This window comes from Myotis lucifugus, unplaced genomic scaffold, assembly GCF_000147115.1.
Source record: "Myotis lucifugus unplaced genomic scaffold, Myoluc2.0 scaffold_1193, whole genome shotgun sequence".
NCBI classification, from domain to species: Eukaryota; Metazoa; Chordata; class Mammalia; order Chiroptera; family Vespertilionidae; genus Myotis; species Myotis lucifugus.
This window is the reverse complement of record NW_005872241.1, coordinates 40,233-62,324: the sequence shown is the minus strand read 5'-3', so window position 1 is coordinate 62,324 and position 22,092 is coordinate 40,233. Positions and strand designations below refer to the sequence as shown.

Genomic DNA, 22,092 nt, shown 5'->3' with positions numbered 1-22,092 from the left:
GATCGTGTAAAGAGCACAGACAGCAGCGTTTTAGCCCTTGGGAGCTGCTGTGTGTCCCACAGAACCTCACAGACAGCCGTCACCCCTGGAAGACAGGGCCCTGCAGGTATAAGCCCCAGTGCTGCTGCCCTTGGGAGCTCTCCGACCTGGAGACTTCCCGTGTGTTGCTGGGCAACTTCCCACACACAGAACCCTCCCCAAGACTGCCTTCCCCCTCTCCCCATGACATAGACCTCGGAGTGTCTCAAAGTGTGAGGGACATAGGCACATGTGAACCTGTCACCATGGTGTCCACATGCAGCTGTGGGGGTCGGGCGGGCAGCTAGGGGTCTGGGTTGGTGTAGCCAGGGAAGCTCCTAGGGTGACCCCACACTGAACGCTGTCTTCTGAGACTCAGGATTTACACATGGTGGGTGGAGGGGCGGGGCTACAGGGAGGCGGTGAGGTGAGGCGTGTGGCCCACGTGCCATCGGGCTCCCAGGGGCACTGTGCCTGGTCGGACACAGAGCAGGTTCCCGGCACTGTCTTCATAGGAACACCTGGAGAAGTTTCTGAAAATCGGGGTGCTCAGCCCCACCGCTGGGAAAGGAGACAGCAAACCTGGGGAGGAACTAGGGAGGGCCCGGCTGAGAACCCGCAGACCAGGGTGCCAGAGCAGGCAGAGGGTGGGGAGGGGCGGGGCGGGTGGGGCAGGAGGCCTACCTACATCTTCCTTTCAGGTGAGCAGTGAGAAATGGTTAATACAGGCGAGCTGAGCCACTGCAGGGACAGAGGACTGCTAAGGAAGCGTTGTTTACTGAGATGGGACTATCAGCTGATGTCCTGTATTTTTACTTGTAAGTCGTCAGCCCCAAGTAGGGGCGGCAGGGAAGGTCACGGGGAACCGCTGAAGGAGTTTAAGCAAGAGGCTGTGTGTGTGCACATGTGTGTGTATGTGTGTGTGCATGTGGTGCGTGTGACATGACTAGGTTTGCATGTGGCAGATCAGCAGGAGGGTGGGACGCAGGGAGCCCCATTCCTAACTCAGCCCCAAGCCCAGAGAACATGTTCTGCACAGCTGGCTGATGGGAGATACTCCAGGAGATGGGAAGATCGAGGTAACAGGACAAGGGGCAGCTGCACGGCCACAGTGAGATTCTGCCTGAATCAGGTGGGAGAGAAGGGGTGTGGCTCAGGCTGGGAGGCTCCCTGGAAGAGGCAGCATCCTGGAGTGATTGGTCATCTTGTTGAAACTGTCTAGCCGACTGGACCAGGTTCAGCCCTGCCCCACGCAGGAGAGATGGGCCTCGGGAGTCATGACCGTGACATTTGGCCGGCAGAGGATGAAACGTCTGCTAACCCTGCCCTCAGAGTCCAGGCTGGGCACGTACCATTCCTACCCACAGAGTGGTCACTGCTGCCAGGAGGGCTGTGCAGCGCCCAGCCGTGGCCTGCTCCGCCTTGGAGAGGCCCGGGAACGTGTCTCTTTGGCTGCTTCCTGGAAAACGGTGGGAGGCGTCTGCAAAGGTGCCCGATGGAGGAGCCACGGTAAGGAGCGAAATCCCACGCAGGTGGGCGTGGGCGGCCAGCACCAGGACCCCCGCCAGCTGCAGGGGAAAACCCGCCACATTGACCTTCTGAGCATGAGGTCATGGGAGCCCCAGAATGTGGCGGGAGCTTCTAAATGCTTTAAAATAAGGAAAAGCCTGGAGGAGCCGTTTTTGGATTGTTGATCACATCATCTGGTATAAGACCTTGGCCCCTCCCCGGGCCTCCTGCGCCAGCTCCGCCCCACTTGTCCCAGGCGCTCAGCCCAGGCACCCTTCTCCCCTGGTCCTCCTCCCACCAGCGCCCCTCCTCCTTGCCATCTGCACCCTGAGCTGCTGGAGGCCATGCCTGCTGCCAGGGGCACCTGTGTCACTGTTTCTGCTCCTGGTGCCCCTCGAGGGCTCAGTAAAACAAGCCACGTAGGAAAGGACGGGGAAGGGCAGTCTCGTGCTGAGTGTAGCTCAGTGACGTCCAGTGTCTGTGGTAACAGGCCAGGAACTTGGCCCGGACACACGCTGCTCCCTCATCCACCCACACAGGCACGAAGCGAGGGAGGTAAGAAGGCCACGCACCGCTCCTGCACCGAGCGAGCACCCAGGAGGTGGCTCTGACCACACACATCATAACAATAACACTCCAGGGAGAGTCGTAGCAGAGCGTGTAAATGCCCTAACGCTATCCTGAGAGGAGAATTCTCACCCCTGGTGCGAGGACGCCCGCGAGGGAGCGGCGTGTGGCGAAGATGCAGGACGCCACTGCGCTGTGAGAGCCGAGCAGACGGAGGCATTTCAGGGTCAGGAGGAACGACAGGGTTCCCTGGAGCCACCTCGCCCTCTGCGGCAGAGAACACAGCAGCCAGTGTCACCCTGCTACAGGGCGCACAGCGTTATCACCCCTGCGGGCCGGGCACAAGGGAGGCGTGCCCTGGGGTGAGGAGCACCCCAGCCACGATGTGAGAGGGTGTGCGTGTCAGGCTGCAGAGGGAAGGCACGAGGGAGGAGCACCTAGAGTTAGAGCTTTTCGGACGGGCCAGCTCCAAGTCTGATCTTGTGGCTCCATAGCGGTCAGGCCCGCTCAGGCCCGGCGCTGCGAGTCGCAGCCTCAGGACCGAGTGGGGAAGGCCACCTCCACGCGGCACGTGGAGAACTCAGTGCCCGCCCCCCCTCCCCCCCACCCCTGTGTGGGAATGAGCGCCTGATCGACAACATTCCTCACGCATGTTTGTAACATTTAATCTTCATAAAACTAGAGCACCCCGATTTCTACCGACGGAGCCTGGGCTCCGGGAGAGGAGATGACAGAACAAGAGCCGCCTGGCTGAGCAACAGCAGGCCCAGGCCCTCCTGTGTGGCCCCAACGCCCGTCCTACCTGATTCCATGACGCCATGGGACTGAGGTCCACAAAGCCCCGCAGGAGTCCCATGTGCAACTGCTCGGTCACCTCCCCGGCCAGAGAGAGCAGGTGGCCGGAGGCTGCGTACCAGGCCAGGCCGGCCCCGGCGAGGGGCAGCTGCGGGGCAGAGAGAGACCGTCAGACGGGCTGCGGCCTGGGGTGCAGGGGATGACACCGCCTCGGTGCCTTCAGGCTTACACCATGGGGACGGCCCTGCGCTGGCTGAGCGGGTGCGCAGGCAGGGCTCGGCATAGCTATGTCCGCTGCGAGTTTGTGAGGGACACAGGGCCTACCTCCAGCCAGGCCCCGGGTTTTTGCCAGTAGCCACGGACGCCCTCCTCGGCCAGGCGGAAGAGCTGGAGACACAGGTGGGTCAGGGTGAGCGCCAGGAAGGCCAGCTGGAGGAGCGCGAGATAAGAGATGACAAAAGTCCCGTGAATTGTGTGGGAAGCTTGAAACCCCTGCCTACCCTCAGGAGTGGGCTCGATCCCAGCATGTTCTTGGCCGTGTGGAGCTCTGAGACACACGTGGTCTTCGCAGGCCCCCGGGCATTTGCACCTCTCCACCCACCAGCCTCAGAGACCCGCCCGCGGGCAACAGAGATGCACGTGAGCTCGAGACGGGTGGCCTCATGGAAGCCCTGCCCTGTGAGAACTGCCCAGCGCCCAGGGCATCTCCTGCCCACCCCCAATCCTTCCTCATGATGCTCAAGAGAAAGAGTGCTCATGAATTTGGAAAACATATGGAACGTATTAACAGTTTCCTTGGCCACGTCAAACCTTTGAAAGATCCTGCACATAAGAAATTTCTTAAAGTTCTGTCTATGATGATCTCACCTTGATGATTTCCCATCTACCATGACTTCACTCGCCCCCTCACCCCTTCACCCCCTTACCCCCTCACCCCCTCACCCCCTCACCCTCTTACCCTCTCACCCCCTCACCCCCTTACCCTCTCACCCCCTCACCCCCTCACCCCCTCACCCCCTCACCCCCTCACCCTCTCACCCCCTCACTAAAAACGCCTCTTTGGTTCCCCTCCCTCCCTTTGGGGACAAGGGAGCGTGCTGCCCCCACAGATCAGTGCGGGGCCCCAGGACAAGAATGAGAACAGTAGCAGCCACGTCACAGAAGCTGGAACGTGTGTGGACAGCATTTGGTAGCCCACTCATCTTTGGTTCTCACAGGGTGAGGGACGTCAGTGTCTGAGTGGAAGCCTGTGTGAGGCACAGGCCATGGCAGCCTGAGTGAGCCCTGGACAGGGCCTGGGCTTCAGTCCTAAGCCCCCCACATGGCATCTGTACCCCGAGAGCTCTGCACTTGCACCAGCCACGCAGACTGGCTGGTTCCCCTGGGGGTCTTCCTGTCCTGTGCCCACACCAGTGGGCACGGCAGGGGTCTGTGGAGGGCACGGGGGGCACTGTGCTCCACGGGGGGCCGAGAGGCCAGTGAGCTCACCTGGGGAAGCAGCAGGTGGTACCTGGGGGCTGAGTCACTGTGGAAGACGGTGACCGACTCCACGAGGGGGGAAAGGGTGAGGCCCCCGGCCGGGAGCAGCGCAGCACGCAGGGACACGCTGGAGAAGAGGCGGGTAGGAGGGTTGTAGAGGACGAAGTGCACGGACACGGCCTTGGTGCGGTGGTCCACCCAGCGGCGAGCCCTGAGGCCAGTCAGCACTGCGCGGGCTGCGGGCCTGCAAAGCGTGCAAGTCAGAGGGGGGAAGCCGTGCAGGGAGGCTTCCAGCCCAGGTCCTGCCGACCCCTGCTATGGCCCTGCCGACCCCTGCTGTGGCCCTGCATTCACAAGACTGTACGGGTGGCCATCTGTGTCCTCTGGCTCCTCGCTGCCCACTGCCCCTCTCTCCTTGCCTGGGTGGGACCGCAGGCTGAGGAGGCCTGGAGAAGGGCAGCCTTTGCTGTCCCAGGGGCCCACTTGGGAGAGATTGCCATCTCTCGCCCAGGCCGTGGAGCGATGGACAGGCAAGTGTGGACGACTTGGACCCCCAATCACACTGACCTTGTCCTGCCCAGGCTGAGCTCACAGTGCTCCCTGCAGGCTGTGGGGTCACTTGGGGCCACTCTTTGGGTCTCTGCGTTGGTGACAGAGGGGGTTTCAGAGCCTCCAACTTTGGGGTGACACGTAGGTAGAGAGTCTTCCGGGAGCATGGAGAGTGGCCTGGGAAGCTGCAGAGCCAACCAGAACCAGAGCAGGAGTCAGAGGTGCTGCCGAGTCTGCCCTCACCCTGGGGTGTCTGGCCAGGCCGTGCGGGCACATGCTGACCTCAAACATGGCCCGAGCCCCTCGGTCCCCCGCGTGGCCGCCGGCTCCCGCCTGAGCCCAGGACCCGGAAAGGCTGCACCTTGGGTGACCCCATTCTGAGCTGGGACGTCAGTGAGTTTCCATCACCAGCGATGCAGGGGCGTGCCGTCCTCATCCCCCTCCCGTCAGGACAAGGTCTGTGACATTCCAGTTTGAGATGGAAGCGCCTGGATTTGCAGGACCAGGAGGGAGGCCACTCGGGGAGGAGTTGGGCCAGAGGAGAGGGAGGTGAAGGCGGTCGCCCCGCCCCCCAGCCCAGTGCCCACGATTCATCACAGCCAGAGATGGCGCCAAGGGCCTGGGTTTCCTGCCCATGGGTTGCTCAGACTTTTCACATTCCATGTGTTTTTAGAAGTAAAAAGAAAGAGCATCTGACCTCGTCGCTTCTTACCTCACATGAAGGGCCAGGAGAAAGTCTTATTTGCTTAAGGACTGCCGGGCCTATGAGGTAGCATGTTCCTCCGAGAGCTCCAGGCTGTGGAAAGGAGGACATGGCCGCACTGAGAGCCTGCACACCCTCACCCAGCACAGCCACACTGTGAGCCTGCACACCCTCACCCAGCACAGCCACACTGTGAGCCTGCACACCCTCACCCAGCACAGCCACACTATGAGCCTGGTACCCTCACCCAGCACAGCTACACTGTGAGCCTGCACACCCTCACCCAGCACAGCCACACTGTGAGCCTGGTACCCTCACCCAGCACAGCCACACTGTGAGCCTGCACACCCTCACCCAGCACAGCCACACTGTGAGCCTGGTACCCTCACCCAGCACAGCCGCACTGTGAGCCTGGTACCCTCACCCAGCACAGCCGCACTGTGAGCCTGGTACCCTCACCCAGCACAGCCGCACTGTGAGCCTGCACACCCTCACCCAGCACAGCCACACTGTGAGCCTGTACACCCTCACCCAGCACAGCCACACTGTGAGCGTGCACACCCTCACCCAGCACAGCCACACTGTGAGCCTGGTACCCTCACCCAGCACAGCCACACTGTGAGCCTGGTACCCTCACCCAGCACAGCCGCACTGTGAGCCTGGCACCCTCACCCAGCACAGCCACACTGTGAGCCTGCACACCCTCACCCAGCACAGCCACACTGTGAGCGTGCACACCCTCACCCAGCACAGCCGCACTGTGAGCCTGTACACCCTCACCCAGCACAGCTACACTGTGAGCCTGGTACCCTCACCCAGCACAGCCGCACTGTGAGCCTGCACACCCTCACCCAGCACAGCCACACTGTGAGCCTGGCACCCTCACCCAACAGCATCATTCTGGACCTCCGCGTTGTTGCCACGACCCCACCCACTGCGGTGGTGGAGCAGAGGGAAGCCCACCTGAGCGCCGGGCACGCCGACCGGGTACACGCCATCCAGCAGTGTGGTCAGGCTCCAGTCCCACCAGGCATCCACGCTGCTTAGGCTGCCGGAGGAGCTCCTGGCACCTCTTAACGCAAGAGCAGAAACAAAAAGTCACTTCTGTAACAAGATGGCAGGCAGTCTGGTCTGCGGGAACTAGCGGAAGCCATCTGCACCGTGAGGCACAGGGCCCTGGAGCGCCTGGCCCCTGAGCGGCAGCGAGAGGAGAGGACAGGACAGTGGACTCGTTCCTGGTGGCTCACCCGCTCCGTCACCCTCTGAATCTGCGCCACTGGGGAGGACCACTGCCTGCCCGGCCCTCTTCTGGGCGCTGGGGACACGGACAATCAGATCCCTGTCCTGTCAAATCCCACGTCACAAACACATAAGCCAAGCACATCAGTGACGAACATCAGGGAGAGAAAACAGCGGGAGACACCGGCGTGGGCCATGGGCCGTGGGCCGTGGGCAGGGGAACCTTAGTTTGAGCAGCCGGGAACTTCAGCACGCGGGGACGTTTCAGCAGAGGTAAAGGCGATGGAGGTGCCCACAGGGACATCTGAGGGGACACAGGCACAGGCCAGGATGGGCATGTGGCAGGGGTGACGGGAGGGCAAGGAGGCCGCTGAACGGGGGCCAAGCCAGCGCGGGACCCGCAGACAGAGACAGGGCGCTCTCTACACCACCACCCGCTGGCCACGGCTTCTCCTCCCTCCCCGCCTGCAGACCAGAGCAGCAGGCCCAGCTCTGACGGCTGAGGTCAGACGAGGCACACAAGCCAGGCGCACACAGCACACAGTGAGGGTCAACAAGCCTAGCGTGCTGCCTCCCAGTGAACTGCTGACCGTGAGGTAGCCGTCTGCCGCCCCTCCCCCAGGGAGCTGACTCCAGGACACTGAGCACTTCAGACAACGAAACCCGTCAGCTCAGCCGAGACACCTGCCGAGCAGAGCCTGGCCATCGTGACAAACCCGGGCCACACGCGAGGAAAGGAGACAGAGCAACATGGATCTTGTGGCAGGTCAGTGACATGTCACCAATGTGTGGACTCAGAGGAGGGCAGGGCGGGCCACCTCCCTCCCCATCATGGCCTTCACCGCTCAGAGCTTCCTGCGTTTCCAGAGCCCAGGCTCCCACTGACCCCCTTGCCCCTGCACAGGCTCCTGGGCCAGCTGTGTGCCACCCTGAGCCGCTGGAGGCCCCAGGGTGAGCTTCCCAGGTGCAGGAGGCCACCCAAATGATCACTTTGTTGAGCATGTGGTGCCACCTGCTGGCAGGAACTGTCTGTAACCAACCGTGAACACGGCTCCGGGCCTACCTGGCGAAGGTGTTCCGGATGGCGTGGTTGAGAGAGTGCTCATCCCGGGTGGAAGGCGCGTGGGTTATAAGCAGGTGTAGGAGCAGCATGAGGACGGACATGCAGGTGTCCCTGTAAGGAAGACATTGGGATGGCGTTTTCACAGGCCGCTGTGCAGACCCAGCCGACCGTTTCCAGTGGACACTTGTGTAAGGGTGAGGTCTGTGAGGAGGCTCATGTTTTGCATATTGGCCTCCAAGTTCCCCAGCGCCAGTCTCAGAATGAACTGCCTTTGTGCTTTTGTCAAAGACCCGCTGGGCATCCGTGTGGGTCTATGTCCGGGCTCTGTCCTGCTGGTCTGCGTGTGCACCACGCGGTGTCTCGGGTCCAGGGCTTTAGGCCCAGCCCTGAGGTTGGGGACTGGCCACCTCTGACTGATCTTTTCCAGGATGGCTCTGGCCAGGCCAGCCCCTTGCTTCCCGCACACGTTTGGAATCAGTTTGTCGGCATCTACAAGCTCAGCTTGCGGGTTTGGGTTGAGACCGCCCTGACTCTACACTGGAAGGATCTGACCTGGGGCCATGCTGCGCGTCCGGCCGTGAACGCAGCGTCTCTCCCTTGCTCCGGCGCTGAGCTCTTCTCTCTCTCGGGTCTTGTGGTTTTCAGATCCAAACTCCGAGCTTCCTTCCACCCGGGGCCGAGCGCTTCGCTTCCGAGTGCCGTGTGAGTGGCTTCGCTGTTTCAACCTCGGTTCCCACTGCCCGTGGCTGAGGGGGGCACCTGCCTGGGCTCCCGCCGACTCGATCCTGTGGCCCTCGGGTCCCCGTGCTAGTGCGTCCCAGGAGCCTTTCTCAGGATCGTTTGGGTTTTCTGTGTAGACTATGCACGCCACCTGCCCACAGGCTGTTTTATTTCTTCCTTTCAAATCTATAAGCTTCCCGCTCTTTTCCTTGCCCACGGCCCGGCTGGGACTTCCTGGGAGGGGCAGCAGGAGCCGGGCTTCTACCTGAACAAGCACTCACTGTCCCAGCAGGTGTGAGGTAGGTGGGGTCACAGAGGCCTCTATGAGTGTGGGGACATTCCCTTCTAGTCCCACTTTGCGGAGAGGTTTTCTCGTTCTGTTTTCATGAAGGAGCATCAATTGTGTCAAATGCTTTCTGTATGTCTCCCGAGATGCTCACGTGACTTGTCTTGTTGGATCCGTTCAGATGGTGAACCATGTCGACTCCTTCTTCTTGTGTCTCTCACCCCCAGGTAGCCCCGCGTCTGTCTCCATCGGTCTCTCTGTGCCAGTCTCTCCCGCCCACCCCGAGGCATGCTGGGTGTTGTCCCTGGGAACGCGAGCGGGCACAGAGCTCGAGCACATTAGGACCCAGCTGAGTGGGGGAGGTCACCCTGCAGGGGACGTGTTTGCTGTCAGGAGACACTTGACGTCTGGTCCTTCTTTTTCCTCCTTTATGTTGGTTGCTGTGACGATTGGTGTTTAGGCCCATGAATTCATCAAAGGCTGCCCACGGTGGGGGGGGCTCTGTCGCTTCCTGTAGGGCTGTGGCAGGTCCATAGGGAAAAAGGGCCGGTCAGTCTGCCACCACTTCCCAGGCCTGGAGTCCATGGAAAGACGGCCGGGCCTCCATTGTGTTGGCTAACACTGGTCCCAGGGGTGGCATCTGGTGCCCTCCTGGCTGCCCCCTCCAGCGTGTGGGTGTCAGGGATTCCCACGTGCTTCACGAACGGCACCAGCCAGATGAGAGGGAGAGCAGGCGACGCCTAGAAGTCAGAGAAAGATCCGCTGCCAAGTGCACGAGGCTCCCCACAGCCGTCCAGCCCCACCCACGACCAGGTGGGGGTGTCATCCAGAGAAAGGTGTCAGAGGCCACGCTGGCAAGGCTTACCAGGCACATGCACTTCCTAACTTTTGGGTTTTATCTAAAAAGCATCATGTCGATGTTGCGCTGAGCTCCACAACGTATTTAACAGGCAGAGGTTTGAGAACATTGCCTTGGCTCCATCCGCGTCCCAGGTAGAGGTGTTTGTCTTACGGCTCCAGCACCGTGTGTCCCGCCTGCTCACCACCAGCTCCTGCAGAGCCCGGTTACTCCAGCTTCTTGGCATCCCGTGGACTGGGGCGCATGGCGGTGGCTCTGGGCCAGCGAGGTCCCCCTTCGCTCCCCCTCCCAGATGCTGGCAGGCTGCTCTGGACAAGAGCGCGGGACCTCCACCCACCTCAGCACTGCCCGGGTGCGCGTCTGTCTCCGCATCTTCTCCCGCGTGGCCCTGAGCCACGCTGTGGACGGTGGATGCGCCCTGCGCAGGCGACGAGCTCGCTGTCGCTCAGCCAAGACCTGTGGGGAGGAGAGGGCCGTGGGCCTGGGGCTGCAGAGCAAGGGGGTGAGGCCTAGGTGCCCGCCAAGCCCGGGAGGATAGGGTCACCGCCTTTGCATTGGCCTGGGGTTTGTTGGGCAGCTGTCCGGGGAGACAGGAGACTGTTCTCACTCTGTCCCGTCACCATGGCCACGCTGGCAGGGCCCCGACACAGTCTCGGTCACATCCAGCTACAGGGCAGTTCGCTTCGAGAGCTCAAAGTGGGGAAAGCCATTTTAAAGTGCGCTCATGCCCGGCCGGCGTGGCTCAGTGGTTGGACATCGACCTGTGAACCAGGAGTCACGGTTCGATTCCCAGTCAGGGCACAGGCCCGGGTTGTGGGCTCCATCCCCAGTGGGGAGCGTGCAGGAGGCAGCCCATCAATGATTCTCTCTCATCATTGATATTTCTATCTCTCTCTCCCTCTTGCTTCCTCTCTCTGAAATCAATAAAAATATATTTAAAATAAATAAAGTGCGCTCTTAGCAAGAAATGACCTTTGCTTTCCATGGTCACAGCTCTCGGCTAGTCATTCCACATGAGCACACAAGGCCCACGCAGGCCACAGGCACTCCCCGTGGGGCTGGCACACCTCTCTCTCCTCTGTCATCCATGCGGCCAGGACAATGCTGTGCACCCGGGAGCAGCTGATCTGGAAGGAAGCAGGAGGGAGGGAGGAGGTTTCTGTGAGCCCATTGACGTGCAAAAGGCCTCAACTTCTCCAAAGTCATAGCCAAGAATCAGTCCTCCTCTGCTTCAGTGTAAAATAAGCTGGTTTTCTCGTGGTCTGGTTCCTTCGGGATCGGGGCGAAGGTAAGGGAGCTTAAGAACTAGAACGCCCCAGAGGTCTCTAAAGGTGCAGCCAAATTTGGATTCAGAATGTGATTCAGACACGCACGCCGAGGCCACGGCAAGCTCTCTAAGCTCAGTGACCCTGCAGGCCCCAGACCCGTCCTCACCCTCTCAACCACGCCTGGGCCGCGGGGACGGCTGCAGCAGGGCGAGTGGGGCGTGCGGGTGCAGGAGAGCCCCGCCAGGCCCGTGCCCAGGCCCTCGGTGGCCTCCCGTAAAGACTCAGTGAAGAAGCTCTCGTCGTCTCTCCTTTTCCAAGCGAAGCCCAGAGCCACCAGGCCCACCTGCAGGGACAGGGACAGCGCAGTCACCACCCCTGTCTGTGCCCCACGGACCCGGCCTGCTCCCCGGTCAGGACCCCAGGGCTCGGTTCCCCTGCCTTCACTCCCGCCCGCCTGCTCCCAGCACGGCCTCCCTAAGGCTGATGTCCTCCGGAGCACTGGGCGCCGAGGGCCGTGTGAGACCGACAGCCACCACCGTCAGCCCTGCCTCCCGCCTCTCATCAGGCTGTGACACGGCAGGGACACGTCCCCACACGCAGGCACCATCCCCTCCCGGCCCGATGGTGGACGCGACTCCCACGCGGAGGGCTGCTCACCATGAAGGGCTGGGTGACGAAGACACAGCAGGTCACAGAGATGGTCAGCAGGCACAGCCACTGCCCGCACTGTGTGGGGCCGAACCTGCCCGGAGACACGCCGTCACCTCCTGTCTGTGCTCAGGGCCCGGCAGACCGTCCCCCCATGACAGGTGACTGATGGAGGTGGGGCGCTGGGCAAGGGGCAATGGGTGGCCTGTTTTTCTGCCCAACAAAGGGGTGAGTCTCCTCCTGCTCAGAGGGGTCGCCAGCCACCCTGAAGCTGCTCAGTGGAGAGAAAGGAGATCCCACACAGGCGGAGATGGAGATGGAGACAGAGACGGAGACGGAGATGGAGATGGATGCGGGGTGGAGGGGGGCAATAACAGTAATAACAGCCTCACATCTGCTGAGCGGAGCAGGCCCATCCCTGAGCTAACAGGGTCGCTGAGGATCGCCTCTGCTCCCCTAACCCCGAGAGGCACCATCCGCTGGGACTCTCATGGTTTAGGACGTGGCCCTTACAGCCATGACGAATGACCCTGGAGTTGCTGGCGATGGGCCAAGCTGCCAGGGACCAGCCGAGCAGGTGTGGGGAGCACAGCATCACCCCTACGACATGCTCTGCTTCCTCACCAGGTGTGTGCTTCCTCCATCGTCAGCTGACTGCTAAGGGCATGCTCTTCGCCTGTCAGAGCTCAGCAGCCGGTTCCCTCCCACCTTGGGGGGGTCCTGCGACCTCTCCTATCGTGGGAGCAGCGAGCTCCCATGGGTTTGCACAGGACGCTCTTCGCCCCGGGCGGTGGGGGAGCCGCGAGGACTGAGACAGCCAGAGCCACTTCTGGCCCCACCTTACAAGCTCCCCAAACCCAGGAGTTTCCTTATGGACAGTGGACTTGCCGTCCAAAGACCTGAGAATGTTTCACAGCTCACCTGTACCCTAGAAACACCGTCCCCACACCACAGGCCACAGAGACCATCCCACAAATGGCCCACGCTGCAGAGCGCAACCACGGCCGCGGCGCCCTTGGCCACGGGGTTGTGACGTGTCCTTCGAATGCACGGCTGGGGGCTAAGGAAGAGAAGACAGAGGCCAGCGTGAGAACAGCCCTCGTCGTGTCCAACCACACCCAGTGTGCTCACTGATTTTGTGTCTCCTGACTGGCTCACAGGGTGCCCAGCTCCGGCGCCACACCCCAACTCTTCTAACGGCCAATGCAGGATGGGCAGGAAGGGGCCAGGCGTGGCACACCCACCACCCACGTCACCTTGTAAACCGAGAATGCAGTCTCTCTTCTCCCTCAGAGCCCACTGGCCAAGCTCAGCCCCGCAGGCCTCCAGCTCAGGGGGCGGCTGGGTGGCCCCATCGCCGCTGGCTGCACTCTGGGCCTGGGCTCCCCCACAGAGAACGGCCGGTGCGCTTCGCTAGAAAAGACCAGGTGAGGGTGAGGTTGTGCCCCGGGAACGTGGTGCCCTCCACAGCAACTCCCTTGTGAGCCTCTTGGGAGGGCATGGCCTGGCCGACCTCGTCATGCCTCAGGCTGGGATGGATTCTGGGGGAGGCGCAGGGCAGCCCCAGGCCATGACAGGACACTAACTACTAACAGGCTCCTTGAAGCCGAGAGCGAGTGTGCACCTGCCCCTGGGTGGCCGCGTGACCTGGGGCAGGGGGTGAGGTTCAGGCAGAAGGATAGGGAGCCAGCCTGGTGTGGGGACAGGACAGTGGAGGCAAGAACAGCCAGAACACAGGCCTGGGGATGAGTGCCGTGCTCAGGGGCGGGCTCTGAGCAAGGACTTGAGTCCAGAGAGCACGGGAGCCACACCCGACACGCTGCCATGGACGAGAGTCCACTGAAGCTACAGTGGCTGAGGCCTGGATGGCGGCACCCAGCACAGGCAGCGCCTCATGTCCCCTCACTCCCTCCGCTGCCCAGCATCTCTTCCACGGACCTGCCCACCCCGCCCCAGCCCTCGCCCTGCACTGGGCCTGGGGCCTCTGTCCCCCACAGGACCCATATGTACTCATGGCTCCTCACGCCCTTCCCACCCTGAGCCTGGCCGTCTGTGGCTCCCAGGGCAGGCGGGGCTGCGCTCAGTGGGGCCACAGGCCTCCTGCAGGGTGAGGACACATTCAGGACGGCGCCCCAGGGCCTGCCCAGGACAGGGCCGTGCAGATGGGACCGGGCACCTGGCTGAGCCTGAAGAGCAGCGACAAGAGCTGTGCCCCCGGAGAAGCCAGGAGGGTGCACAGGAAGCCCGTCCAGAAGGACCCGAGGGGGACGCCGGCCGGGCCAACACTTGGCGGGAGCTGCAGGGACAACAGAAAAACGTTGCCCCAAGTCAGTGCGGCCCAGAGTGTGGTCATTTGTCATCATGATGCAGTTCATGTGAGCAGGTGCATCGTGGGTAATCACATGGTCAGTCCATGTGAGTGCGTGTGTCGTACTTCACGAAGTTCTCTCTCCCTGAACCTCGGACTCCCACGCGGGAGTGAAAAAAGAAATCACTGGAAACGCTGCTTTTCTCCTGCACAGCCCTCTGGACGGAACAAACGTTTGCTGAGCGCTCGCTTGGCGCCAGGCCCCACAAGCGAAGCTGGCTGAATCCTCGCTGGAATCTGACAAGAAGCCGTCAATCCCCAACGCATCCCCAACATAAAAGCAGAGGGAAGATCAGACAACTGTCCACCTTGGAGGGGAGCCAACCTTAGGTTCCGGGCCATGGCCAGTGTCACCGGTGGGTGGACACAGCTGTCCCTCATGCTGCTCAGTGAGACCCCTACCACCTGCTCACACATCCCACACTCGCTCTTTTCAAAGAAGAACCCGCTGACTCGCAGCTGTGACAGTGACCCCTGAGCCCTGGTGCCCTCTGTGGACGCCCCCCGCCCCCCGACGGCCCTGTGAGAGCCCTCACCACCTTCCCAGCCACGGGGGCTGGGAATGGCCGTGAGGTTGTCACAGAAGCAGATGTGACCGCTGTCCCTGCACAGCGGCTGTGACGGCCTCGGGAGCAGCGGGGTCACTGCTCTAACCGCCTGCCCCGACGTAGAGTTCGCCTCTGTCTCCTGGGGACGCGGACCAGAGCTGCCACTGCGAACCGGCACTGCGCAGCCGGGTGTGGCCGTCGGAATGCCTGCTTTTCCGTCAGAGGGAACTTGAACTACTTGCCAACCTACCACAAGTCAGGGGTTCTCACAGGACCCTCCAGGCTGCTGCCCCCTGAGCACCAGGCTGAGGGTGGCACGGGGCTCCCTCACGGCCAGTCAGCGGAGACACAGCGGCCGCCCGCAGACACCCCTGGGTCCCGCCAGGCCCACGTCACCCCTGGCCTTGAGCACCGGGCCCCCTCCCTGTTGTGAACCCCTCCGAGAACCGTGAACCTCGCTAACACGAGTCAGGGAGGTGTCACCCCGCAGGTCTGGGACTCAGGGCCGCTTAAGGAAAGTGTCCCACCTGCCCGTGTCCTGCAGTGGTGACCAGGGCCGCCAGGCAGGCGTAGGCGCACAGCAGGGCAAAGGCCACGCTGAGGCGCGGCGTGTGCAGGAGGCCCCGGCCCGCCGGCCGGCTGTGCACCGAGGCCCACACGTGGAGGTCCTCCAGCTGCTCCGTGAACCTGGAGAACAGGAGCTGAGACGAAACACAAGACCTCGCTGCACCAGGCGCTGCACCAACAGCACAGACGCAGCGGCGATCTGACGGCAGCGGCTCAGCTTCTGTGGCCCCAGCCTATGCACAGCCCCTCAGCCCCCGGGACCTGCTCTATGCTCTCGGCACACTGGGCGTGCTGGCCCCTCCACTGGGCCTGAGCTCTGGGACCCTGTCCCCCGCCTCGCCTGTGTCTCCCTCAAGTGTCTTCACGCCCGTCTCTAGAGCCTCCATTTACAGACCTCACCGTGCACTCCGGTCGCGTCTCACCTTGCTGGTCCCCGTAGACTCTGAACCCCTCACACTCGGCCCCTCCCAGCGCAGCTAAACGCACAGGGAAAGGCCAGCTCTCCACACCTCCCGCACTGTGTCCGCCGTGGCCGGGGCCACCTGGGGACACGATGGCACCTACCTTCCGGAAGCCGAGGCCCCCGCGCAGACAGGCCAGCTCCCGCTCCACGCGGCCGTCCCACCTGCCCGCGGCCAGCCAGCACTCGGCGGGGAAGAACCAGCGCCCCCGTCCCTGGCGCAGCTCCTTCACCATCACGTGGCTGACATACCAGGCCGGGCAGGCCCCGCCGCTGTCGTGCCACAGGCGGACCTTCCGGAGCGGGCCCAGTGCAGCCGGAGTGCTGCGGGCACAGCATAGCGTCAGCCGGGGGTGCAGCCGCTTCTCACCCTCGGGCAGGAAGGACCCGTCTACAAGCAGGGACCCAGGAGGCCCCCCGGGAACAGGCTGCATGGGGCGGGGACCCCGCGGAGCTCCCCCAAATCCAGTCTCTCTAACCTCACGGGTCTGTCCACATGGAGCGCCACAGCTGACCTATGTCAGCGGGGACAGAGCCTGTGAACGTGAACGTCCAGGGAAGAGCAGCTCCCACCTCCTGCCCGCCCCGGCTGTCCTCCTGGTAAACCCTTTACCCACCCAGCTCTGCACGCCTCCTTGCCCTCGTCACCCTCATTTGGGGTGAAACTAACTCCTTCACGCGGGTTTAGTGACAGAAACGCATGGTTACGCAGGTACCAGCATGTAGGCCAATCAGCCTCCGTCCTTGCGTCCGTCCCTCACATGGGCCTGCTATCCGTCAACCTCAGATACACTGTGAACACACTGACCCTGTCCCCATGGAGCCACCGGTCCCGCTGGAGAGCCGGCCTGACGGCCACACCAGGTCTCACGCTGCTGCCCGGGCTCTGCGGGCGAGTCCCATACCTGAGGACGAAGGTGTGTCTGGAGTTCCGTTCAAACAGCGGCTTCTCTGGGCAGCAGAGCTCTCTGGGCTCTGAGAGTCCATCTTCACCACATAAAACGATGTAGACCTCAAAACACAGACACGGGGTCAGAGTTCAATTACCGAACCCGTGACCCTAACCAGTGCTGGGCAGGGCCCCCCTGCACCCTCCTCCCACCCCCATCCAGGAAGCCAGCGCCCCATGTAGACCCCGCGACCTGTCCCAGGACAGTCCCTGCCAGGGGGGAGGGGGGAGGAAAGGCCAGATGCCCCTTCGGGTCACTGGGCACATGGCTAGCTCACGTGTGGCCGCGTGGCTGTCTCACGCGTGGGCCCGCCCTCCTCCCTGCACTTAGGGGACCGGGTGGGTGAGGGGCCCCATAGACACAGCGTGCGTGTCCTCAGCAGCTGGGCTCGCTGCTCCTTGCTGGGCGGCTTTTGTGGTAAGAAACGTACAATTCTGTGCAGTGCCATCTACCCACCTTCACTGAGGAAAACCCCTCACTTATTTCTGCTCTTTTACATCCTTTCCTGTAGCCAGGGGCGTACGGCCTTGGAGTGACTTCTAAGTGTTTTCCCCTTTAAGTCTCTAGCCTTTAGGAGCGCGTTTCTGGGCATCGCGTGACATGAAGGCTTCACGTTGCTTTTCCACACGAAGCCACCGTCCCTGAGCACCTCACTGCGTGACCCCTGCTCTGCTCGGGGCTGCACGGCCCCGACATGCCTCGTCTGCAGTCTGTCCCATGCACCCGTCTGTCTGTCTCCTGACACGCGACACTCTCCTAGCCCGTCCCACCCCAGCTGCCTGGTGTCCCTCGGAGTCTGCCTGCTCCCCCTGCTGGTGACACCACCCTCCAAGTCTCTGATTTCTTGTGTTTTCTTCCAGGTAAATGTTAGAATCCGTTTTTCAAGCTCCACAAAACCCTTCCTGAAGTTTTGGTTGGACTTCATGGACTTTAACCTCTTTGTGCCTGGTTTTCACCTGTAAAATGGGTCTATTAATAGAACTCTTTCTAAAGTGTTTTGAGGTTTGGGAGTAAAAAAACCCCAACATAGTAAAGTCCTAATTCCTGTTAGCTGGTGTTATTACTATTAATGTTAAAGGTTAATGTGGGAGAAATGACAAGGAAAACTGGTTTTCCCGTCCATGATTGAATATTACTGTATATTTATACTAGAGGCCCAGTGCACAATATCCGTGCACTTGTGCGGGGAAATCCCCTCAGCCCGGCCTGCGCCCCCTCGCAGCCTGGGAGCCCTCACTCCTTACCGCCTGCCTGCTCACTGCTCCTTAGCGCTGCCACGGAGGCAAGAGAGGCTCCCACCACCACTGCTGCACTTGCCAGCTGTGAGCCTGGCTTCTGGCTGAGTGTCTGCCCCCTGGTGGTCAGTGTGCATCATAGTGACTGGTCATTCTGGTCATTCTGCCGTAACAGTCTCTTAGGCTCTTATTATATAGACTAGAAGCCTGGTGCACAAAATTCGTGCACTGGGGGGGGGGGGTCCCTCAGCCCGGCCTGCACCCTCTCACAGTCCGGGACCCCTCGCTCCTTACTGCCCAGCTCACTGCTCCTTAGAGCTGCCGTGGAGGCGGGAGAGGCTCCCACCACCACCACTGCACTCGCAGCCGTGAGCTGGCCTCTGGATGAGCGGCGCTCCCCCTGTGGGAGTGCACTGACCACCAGGGGGCAGCTCCTGCTTTGAGCGTCTGCCCCCTGGTGGTCAGTGCACATCATAGCGACCGGCCGTTCGCCATTTGGTCAATTTGCATATTAGCCTTTTATTATATAGGATATTTTATGCATATTGTGCCAGTTTTCTCATGATGGTCTTGTGGGTGCCCGGTGTGGTCATGATGGGGAACATGTGGTCTCAGTTATGTGTCCTATGTGGTCCTTGTTGTTGCATGAAGATGCCTTTGAGGGTTTTTACTGTGAGAATAAACAAGTCATCTTTTCTGTCAGAGAGCAGTTTAGGCAGCCGCCATGTTGGCTGCGTGACTTGGCAGTCACCATGTTGGCTGCAGGGCTTGCGGCTCCCTGGGGGCCGCCATCTTGAAATGGCAAAGGCCAACCCCTCCCTTTGAATCAGCCAATCGCGCAGACTGTGTGCCTGCGCTCCAGTCAGGAGTGAGGGCAGGCCAGGGGCGGCTCCGGACCAGGTGCCTCCTGCAGGAGGAGAGACGCGGCCTGCTGCCCGGCTCCGAGTGCGCTGCCTGTTCCCCCAGGACCCTGGAGGGGGGCTCGCCTTACTCTTACATGTACTGAACCATGGAATCCAGCGATTTTGTTAAACTTTCATATTGATTCTCATTATTTGACTGAAGACCCTCTTACATTTTCTATGCAGACATCAGATCGCCTGCCAGGAACTAATGTTCTCTCCTTCTAAACCTTAGATTCTTGTTTTGTTCTTGTCCTGTTGTCCTCCCTGGAGTTTCCAGGACAGGGCGGACAGACAGATGGCCACATCGCCAAGCCATGCACCCACACCTGCGCACACACCGTCCACACCCACACGTGTCTCCCGGATGCCCAGGCACCTTTGCGGTGAAGTGGGCCGGAGCCCGGAAGCCTGTGTCCACGACAACCGCGTACAGCTGGTGACTGGGCGGGGCACTGTCTTGCAGGAAAATGTAACCCATTTTCTTTTTCTCGCGACGATCCATACGTTTGCTTTTAGTGACCAAAAGGGCATAAAGAATTGTAATGGCCACAATAAAAATACTGGGGAGCAGGTTTTCCGGGCGTCTGTAAATAAAGGAGCAGAATAGACAGGGAAAATAAACATGTAATCAGAGACCAGCCGATGTTCCCCACACAGGGCTAACGCATGTGCATGTACACACAAGGCTCACACATGCACACTCATGCACTGGCTAACACACACGTGCACACTGGCCAACTCACACGCACATAGGGCCAACACATGCTCACACATGCATACTGGCTAATACACGTGCATGCACAGGGCTAACATGTGCACACACACACAGAAAGGGGTTCCCCATCCCAGTGGTGTCTGAAAGCACAGTGGTACCAGCTGTTCCCTGTGTCCTAGTCCCTGACTCCTGGTGACCTCACACCACCAGCATTGGCAGCATCAGTCATTGGCTTATTCCTGCACACCGGCTAGTTAACATGCACATGCACACATGGCACACATGTTCACACGTGTACACTGGCTAACACGTGTGCATGCACAGGGCTAACATGTGCACACACACACAGAAAGGGGTTCCCCATCCCAGTGGTGTCTGAAAGCACAGTGGTACCAGCTGTTCCCTGTGTCCTAGTCCCTGACTCCTGGTGACCTCACACCACCAGCATTGGCAGCATCAGTCATTGGCTTATTCCTAACTAGGGAGCCACTCACATTACCCAGGAACCCACTCTCGCCTATGAAATGACCAGGCGGCGTCCCTAAGGCATACACGTGAGGAGGAGAATGACACCCAGCACCAGGGAATGCAGACTCTGGCCCCATGAATGAGGCGCTGACCCCGCACGGCCTTGGCAGCCTGGTGCCCCATGTGGGGGATGGACAGACAGATGGACAAGGCAGCGAGCTCCTGCCGCCCCAGCTTGCGTTCTGCTGGCCCACATTTCAGCCTGAATATATGGAGCTATCTACGCAGTGCGACGGGCGGGGGCATTTCAGATTCGCCCCTGAAGCGGGCCCTGCTGAGGAACTAGGGGGCCGGGGCAAGAGAGCAGCAACCGCGGGTCCGGCTGTGTCGCCACTACGGACACTCACCCACTGGTCAGTCACAACTGCCCAGATTCACACTGACTTCCGTGTGTCCGTCCCTCTCCTGCCAGCAAATGTGAGCTGACAGACGAACATGGGCAACTAGGCAATAGTGAGTAACAATCACCTTTAACAGGCACGTTCTGAAGAGCAAAAGGATCCCAAGTAGCAGGGTCCACGCTCTGCTGACGGAACCCCGGGCAGCCAGTGGCCGGGCAGATAAAAGGGCTGGTCTAGAAGGCAGGACTCACCCCCGGAACTGGGCCACGTCCCTGGATTCAAAGCTGGCGTTCAGGCTTCTCCTTGCGATGGAGTAGGCGGCGAGGAGGTCGTAGCTGGGAGGGAGATACCGTTAGTGCGCGAGTGTTCACGGGCGCCCGCTGCGGGGGGGGGGGGGGGGGGCGGGTAGGGGGGGGAAGCGGGGGAAGCGGGGGAAGGTGCAAGCTCCAGTGGCTCCCGTTATGGGTTACGACTCAGACCCGGCGTGAAGGGTCAGCTAGTGAGTTAGACGTGGGGCTCGGCCTCTGTGTCTGTTTGCGGCTTCCAAGGCCGGGACACTGCTGTCCTCGGCGTGGACCTGGGGCGCATCGCAGACATCTTTGTGAGGCCAGGGGACCAGAGTGCTGACATCTCCATGACAACGCCCCCCCGCCCCCCCATCCCAGCCTCAGCCCAGGGACAGACTGTGCGCCGTGTCCGCGGTCCGGGCACAGCCGGTGCCCATCACGGGTCACCGTGAAGACGGACTCTCCCACAGCAAACCTGTCCCCCTCACTGCTCCGTGAGTAGGGCCCTTCGGCGCTGATTCTGTGCCCTGGCTCCTAGGTGCCAGCAAAGAACCATGTAGCAGAGAGCGGACAATTGCTTTAGTGCAGAAACGAACACATGACTATCCCAGGGAACACTGAGCCTGACCGCCAGCCTGAGCAAGCTCCCGGCACCAGCACTGCGCGCACCGGAGTGGACGTGAGAAGCCACGGATGGCGGCCGGGCACCGCACACGGTGGTCTGAACACACTGCCTCCTCCCAGGCAGCTAGGAGGTCGCTTTGTGATTCAACTTTCTTAAGATGACGATGATTTCTACACGTGCCTACGAGGTGTTTCTACTGTAACAAACACAGCCACGGCCACTGACAGAACAGCCGGCTCTGCATCTGGATAAAGAATTCCTGACCGAGGGCCACGCCCGATGCTCCCGGAAATTCCTGGGCGGCTGCAGTCGGTGTAGCGACGCATGTCCTGTGGTAAAGGTCACCCTCACGACTACGCAGAGGGGCAGGCGCGGGGTCCCAGCGGGGGCGGGGAGAGCAGAGGCCCCACCCGAGGGGGGTCATCAGCATGAGCAGGACACAGCGACCCACACGGGTCTCATCTACCCACTGACTCCTTCGTCCACCAGATGTTCGCTGAGCACCACCCACATCCCGGGGGAGGCACGTGAACTCCCCTGGGGCTGCTGCAGGCGGGCCAGACGCGGGAGGAAGCTGTCCCTGCAAACCCGACTCCCGCAGCATCGCCTCACCTGCAGTTCACCTTCCCTGGGGAAGCTGCCGGCTGCGGGGGGAGACTCTCAGGCTCCCGCCGCGGGTCCCAGAGCAGGCAGTGGACCCCCTGGAAACGCACCACGTAGCTCACGGTCTCGGCCAAGTACCTGTTGGGAGGTTCCCTGTCGTAGTCCGCATCCAACAGGGACAGGTACCCCTGGGTGTGGCCTGAAAGAGAAAATGTAAATTAAGAATCACAACCTGAGGTTTGGGAAAAGGCACTGCC

At 61.3% G+C, this 22,092-nt stretch overlaps 1 protein-coding gene across 1 annotated transcript in view; it reads right to left on the bottom strand.

The window, feature by feature from the left end:
• PKD1L1 (polycystin 1 like 1, transient receptor potential channel interacting) overlaps positions 1 to 22,092 on the bottom strand; it is a gene marked incomplete at its 3' end in the record, with an annotated part of 54,200 nt that overhangs the window by 5,016 nt on the left and 27,092 nt on the right. The window contains exons 27-46 of the mRNA XM_023748194.1: positions 21,845 to 22,034; positions 20,572 to 20,655; positions 19,113 to 19,320; positions 16,552 to 16,658; positions 15,751 to 15,970; positions 15,147 to 15,320; positions 13,880 to 13,999; positions 12,960 to 13,116; positions 12,625 to 12,763; positions 11,713 to 11,797; positions 11,222 to 11,398; positions 10,125 to 10,243; positions 7,923 to 8,033; positions 6,584 to 6,692; positions 5,630 to 5,713; positions 4,936 to 5,102; positions 4,378 to 4,612; positions 3,214 to 3,318; positions 2,897 to 3,037; positions 2,227 to 2,361 (exon numbers count right to left, since the gene is read on the bottom strand). Coding sequence (XP_023603962.1) covers positions 2,227 to 2,361; positions 2,897 to 3,037; positions 3,214 to 3,318; positions 4,378 to 4,612; positions 4,936 to 5,102; positions 5,630 to 5,713; positions 6,584 to 6,692; positions 7,923 to 8,033; positions 10,125 to 10,243; positions 11,222 to 11,398; positions 11,713 to 11,797; positions 12,625 to 12,763; positions 12,960 to 13,116; positions 13,880 to 13,999; positions 15,147 to 15,320; positions 15,751 to 15,970; positions 16,552 to 16,658; positions 19,113 to 19,320; positions 20,572 to 20,655; positions 21,845 to 22,034 — 2,867 coding nt within the window. The remainder of the gene's footprint in view (positions 1 to 2,226; positions 2,362 to 2,896; positions 3,038 to 3,213; positions 3,319 to 4,377; positions 4,613 to 4,935; positions 5,103 to 5,629; positions 5,714 to 6,583; positions 6,693 to 7,922; positions 8,034 to 10,124; positions 10,244 to 11,221; positions 11,399 to 11,712; positions 11,798 to 12,624; positions 12,764 to 12,959; positions 13,117 to 13,879; positions 14,000 to 15,146; positions 15,321 to 15,750; positions 15,971 to 16,551; positions 16,659 to 19,112; positions 19,321 to 20,571; positions 20,656 to 21,844; positions 22,035 to 22,092) is intronic.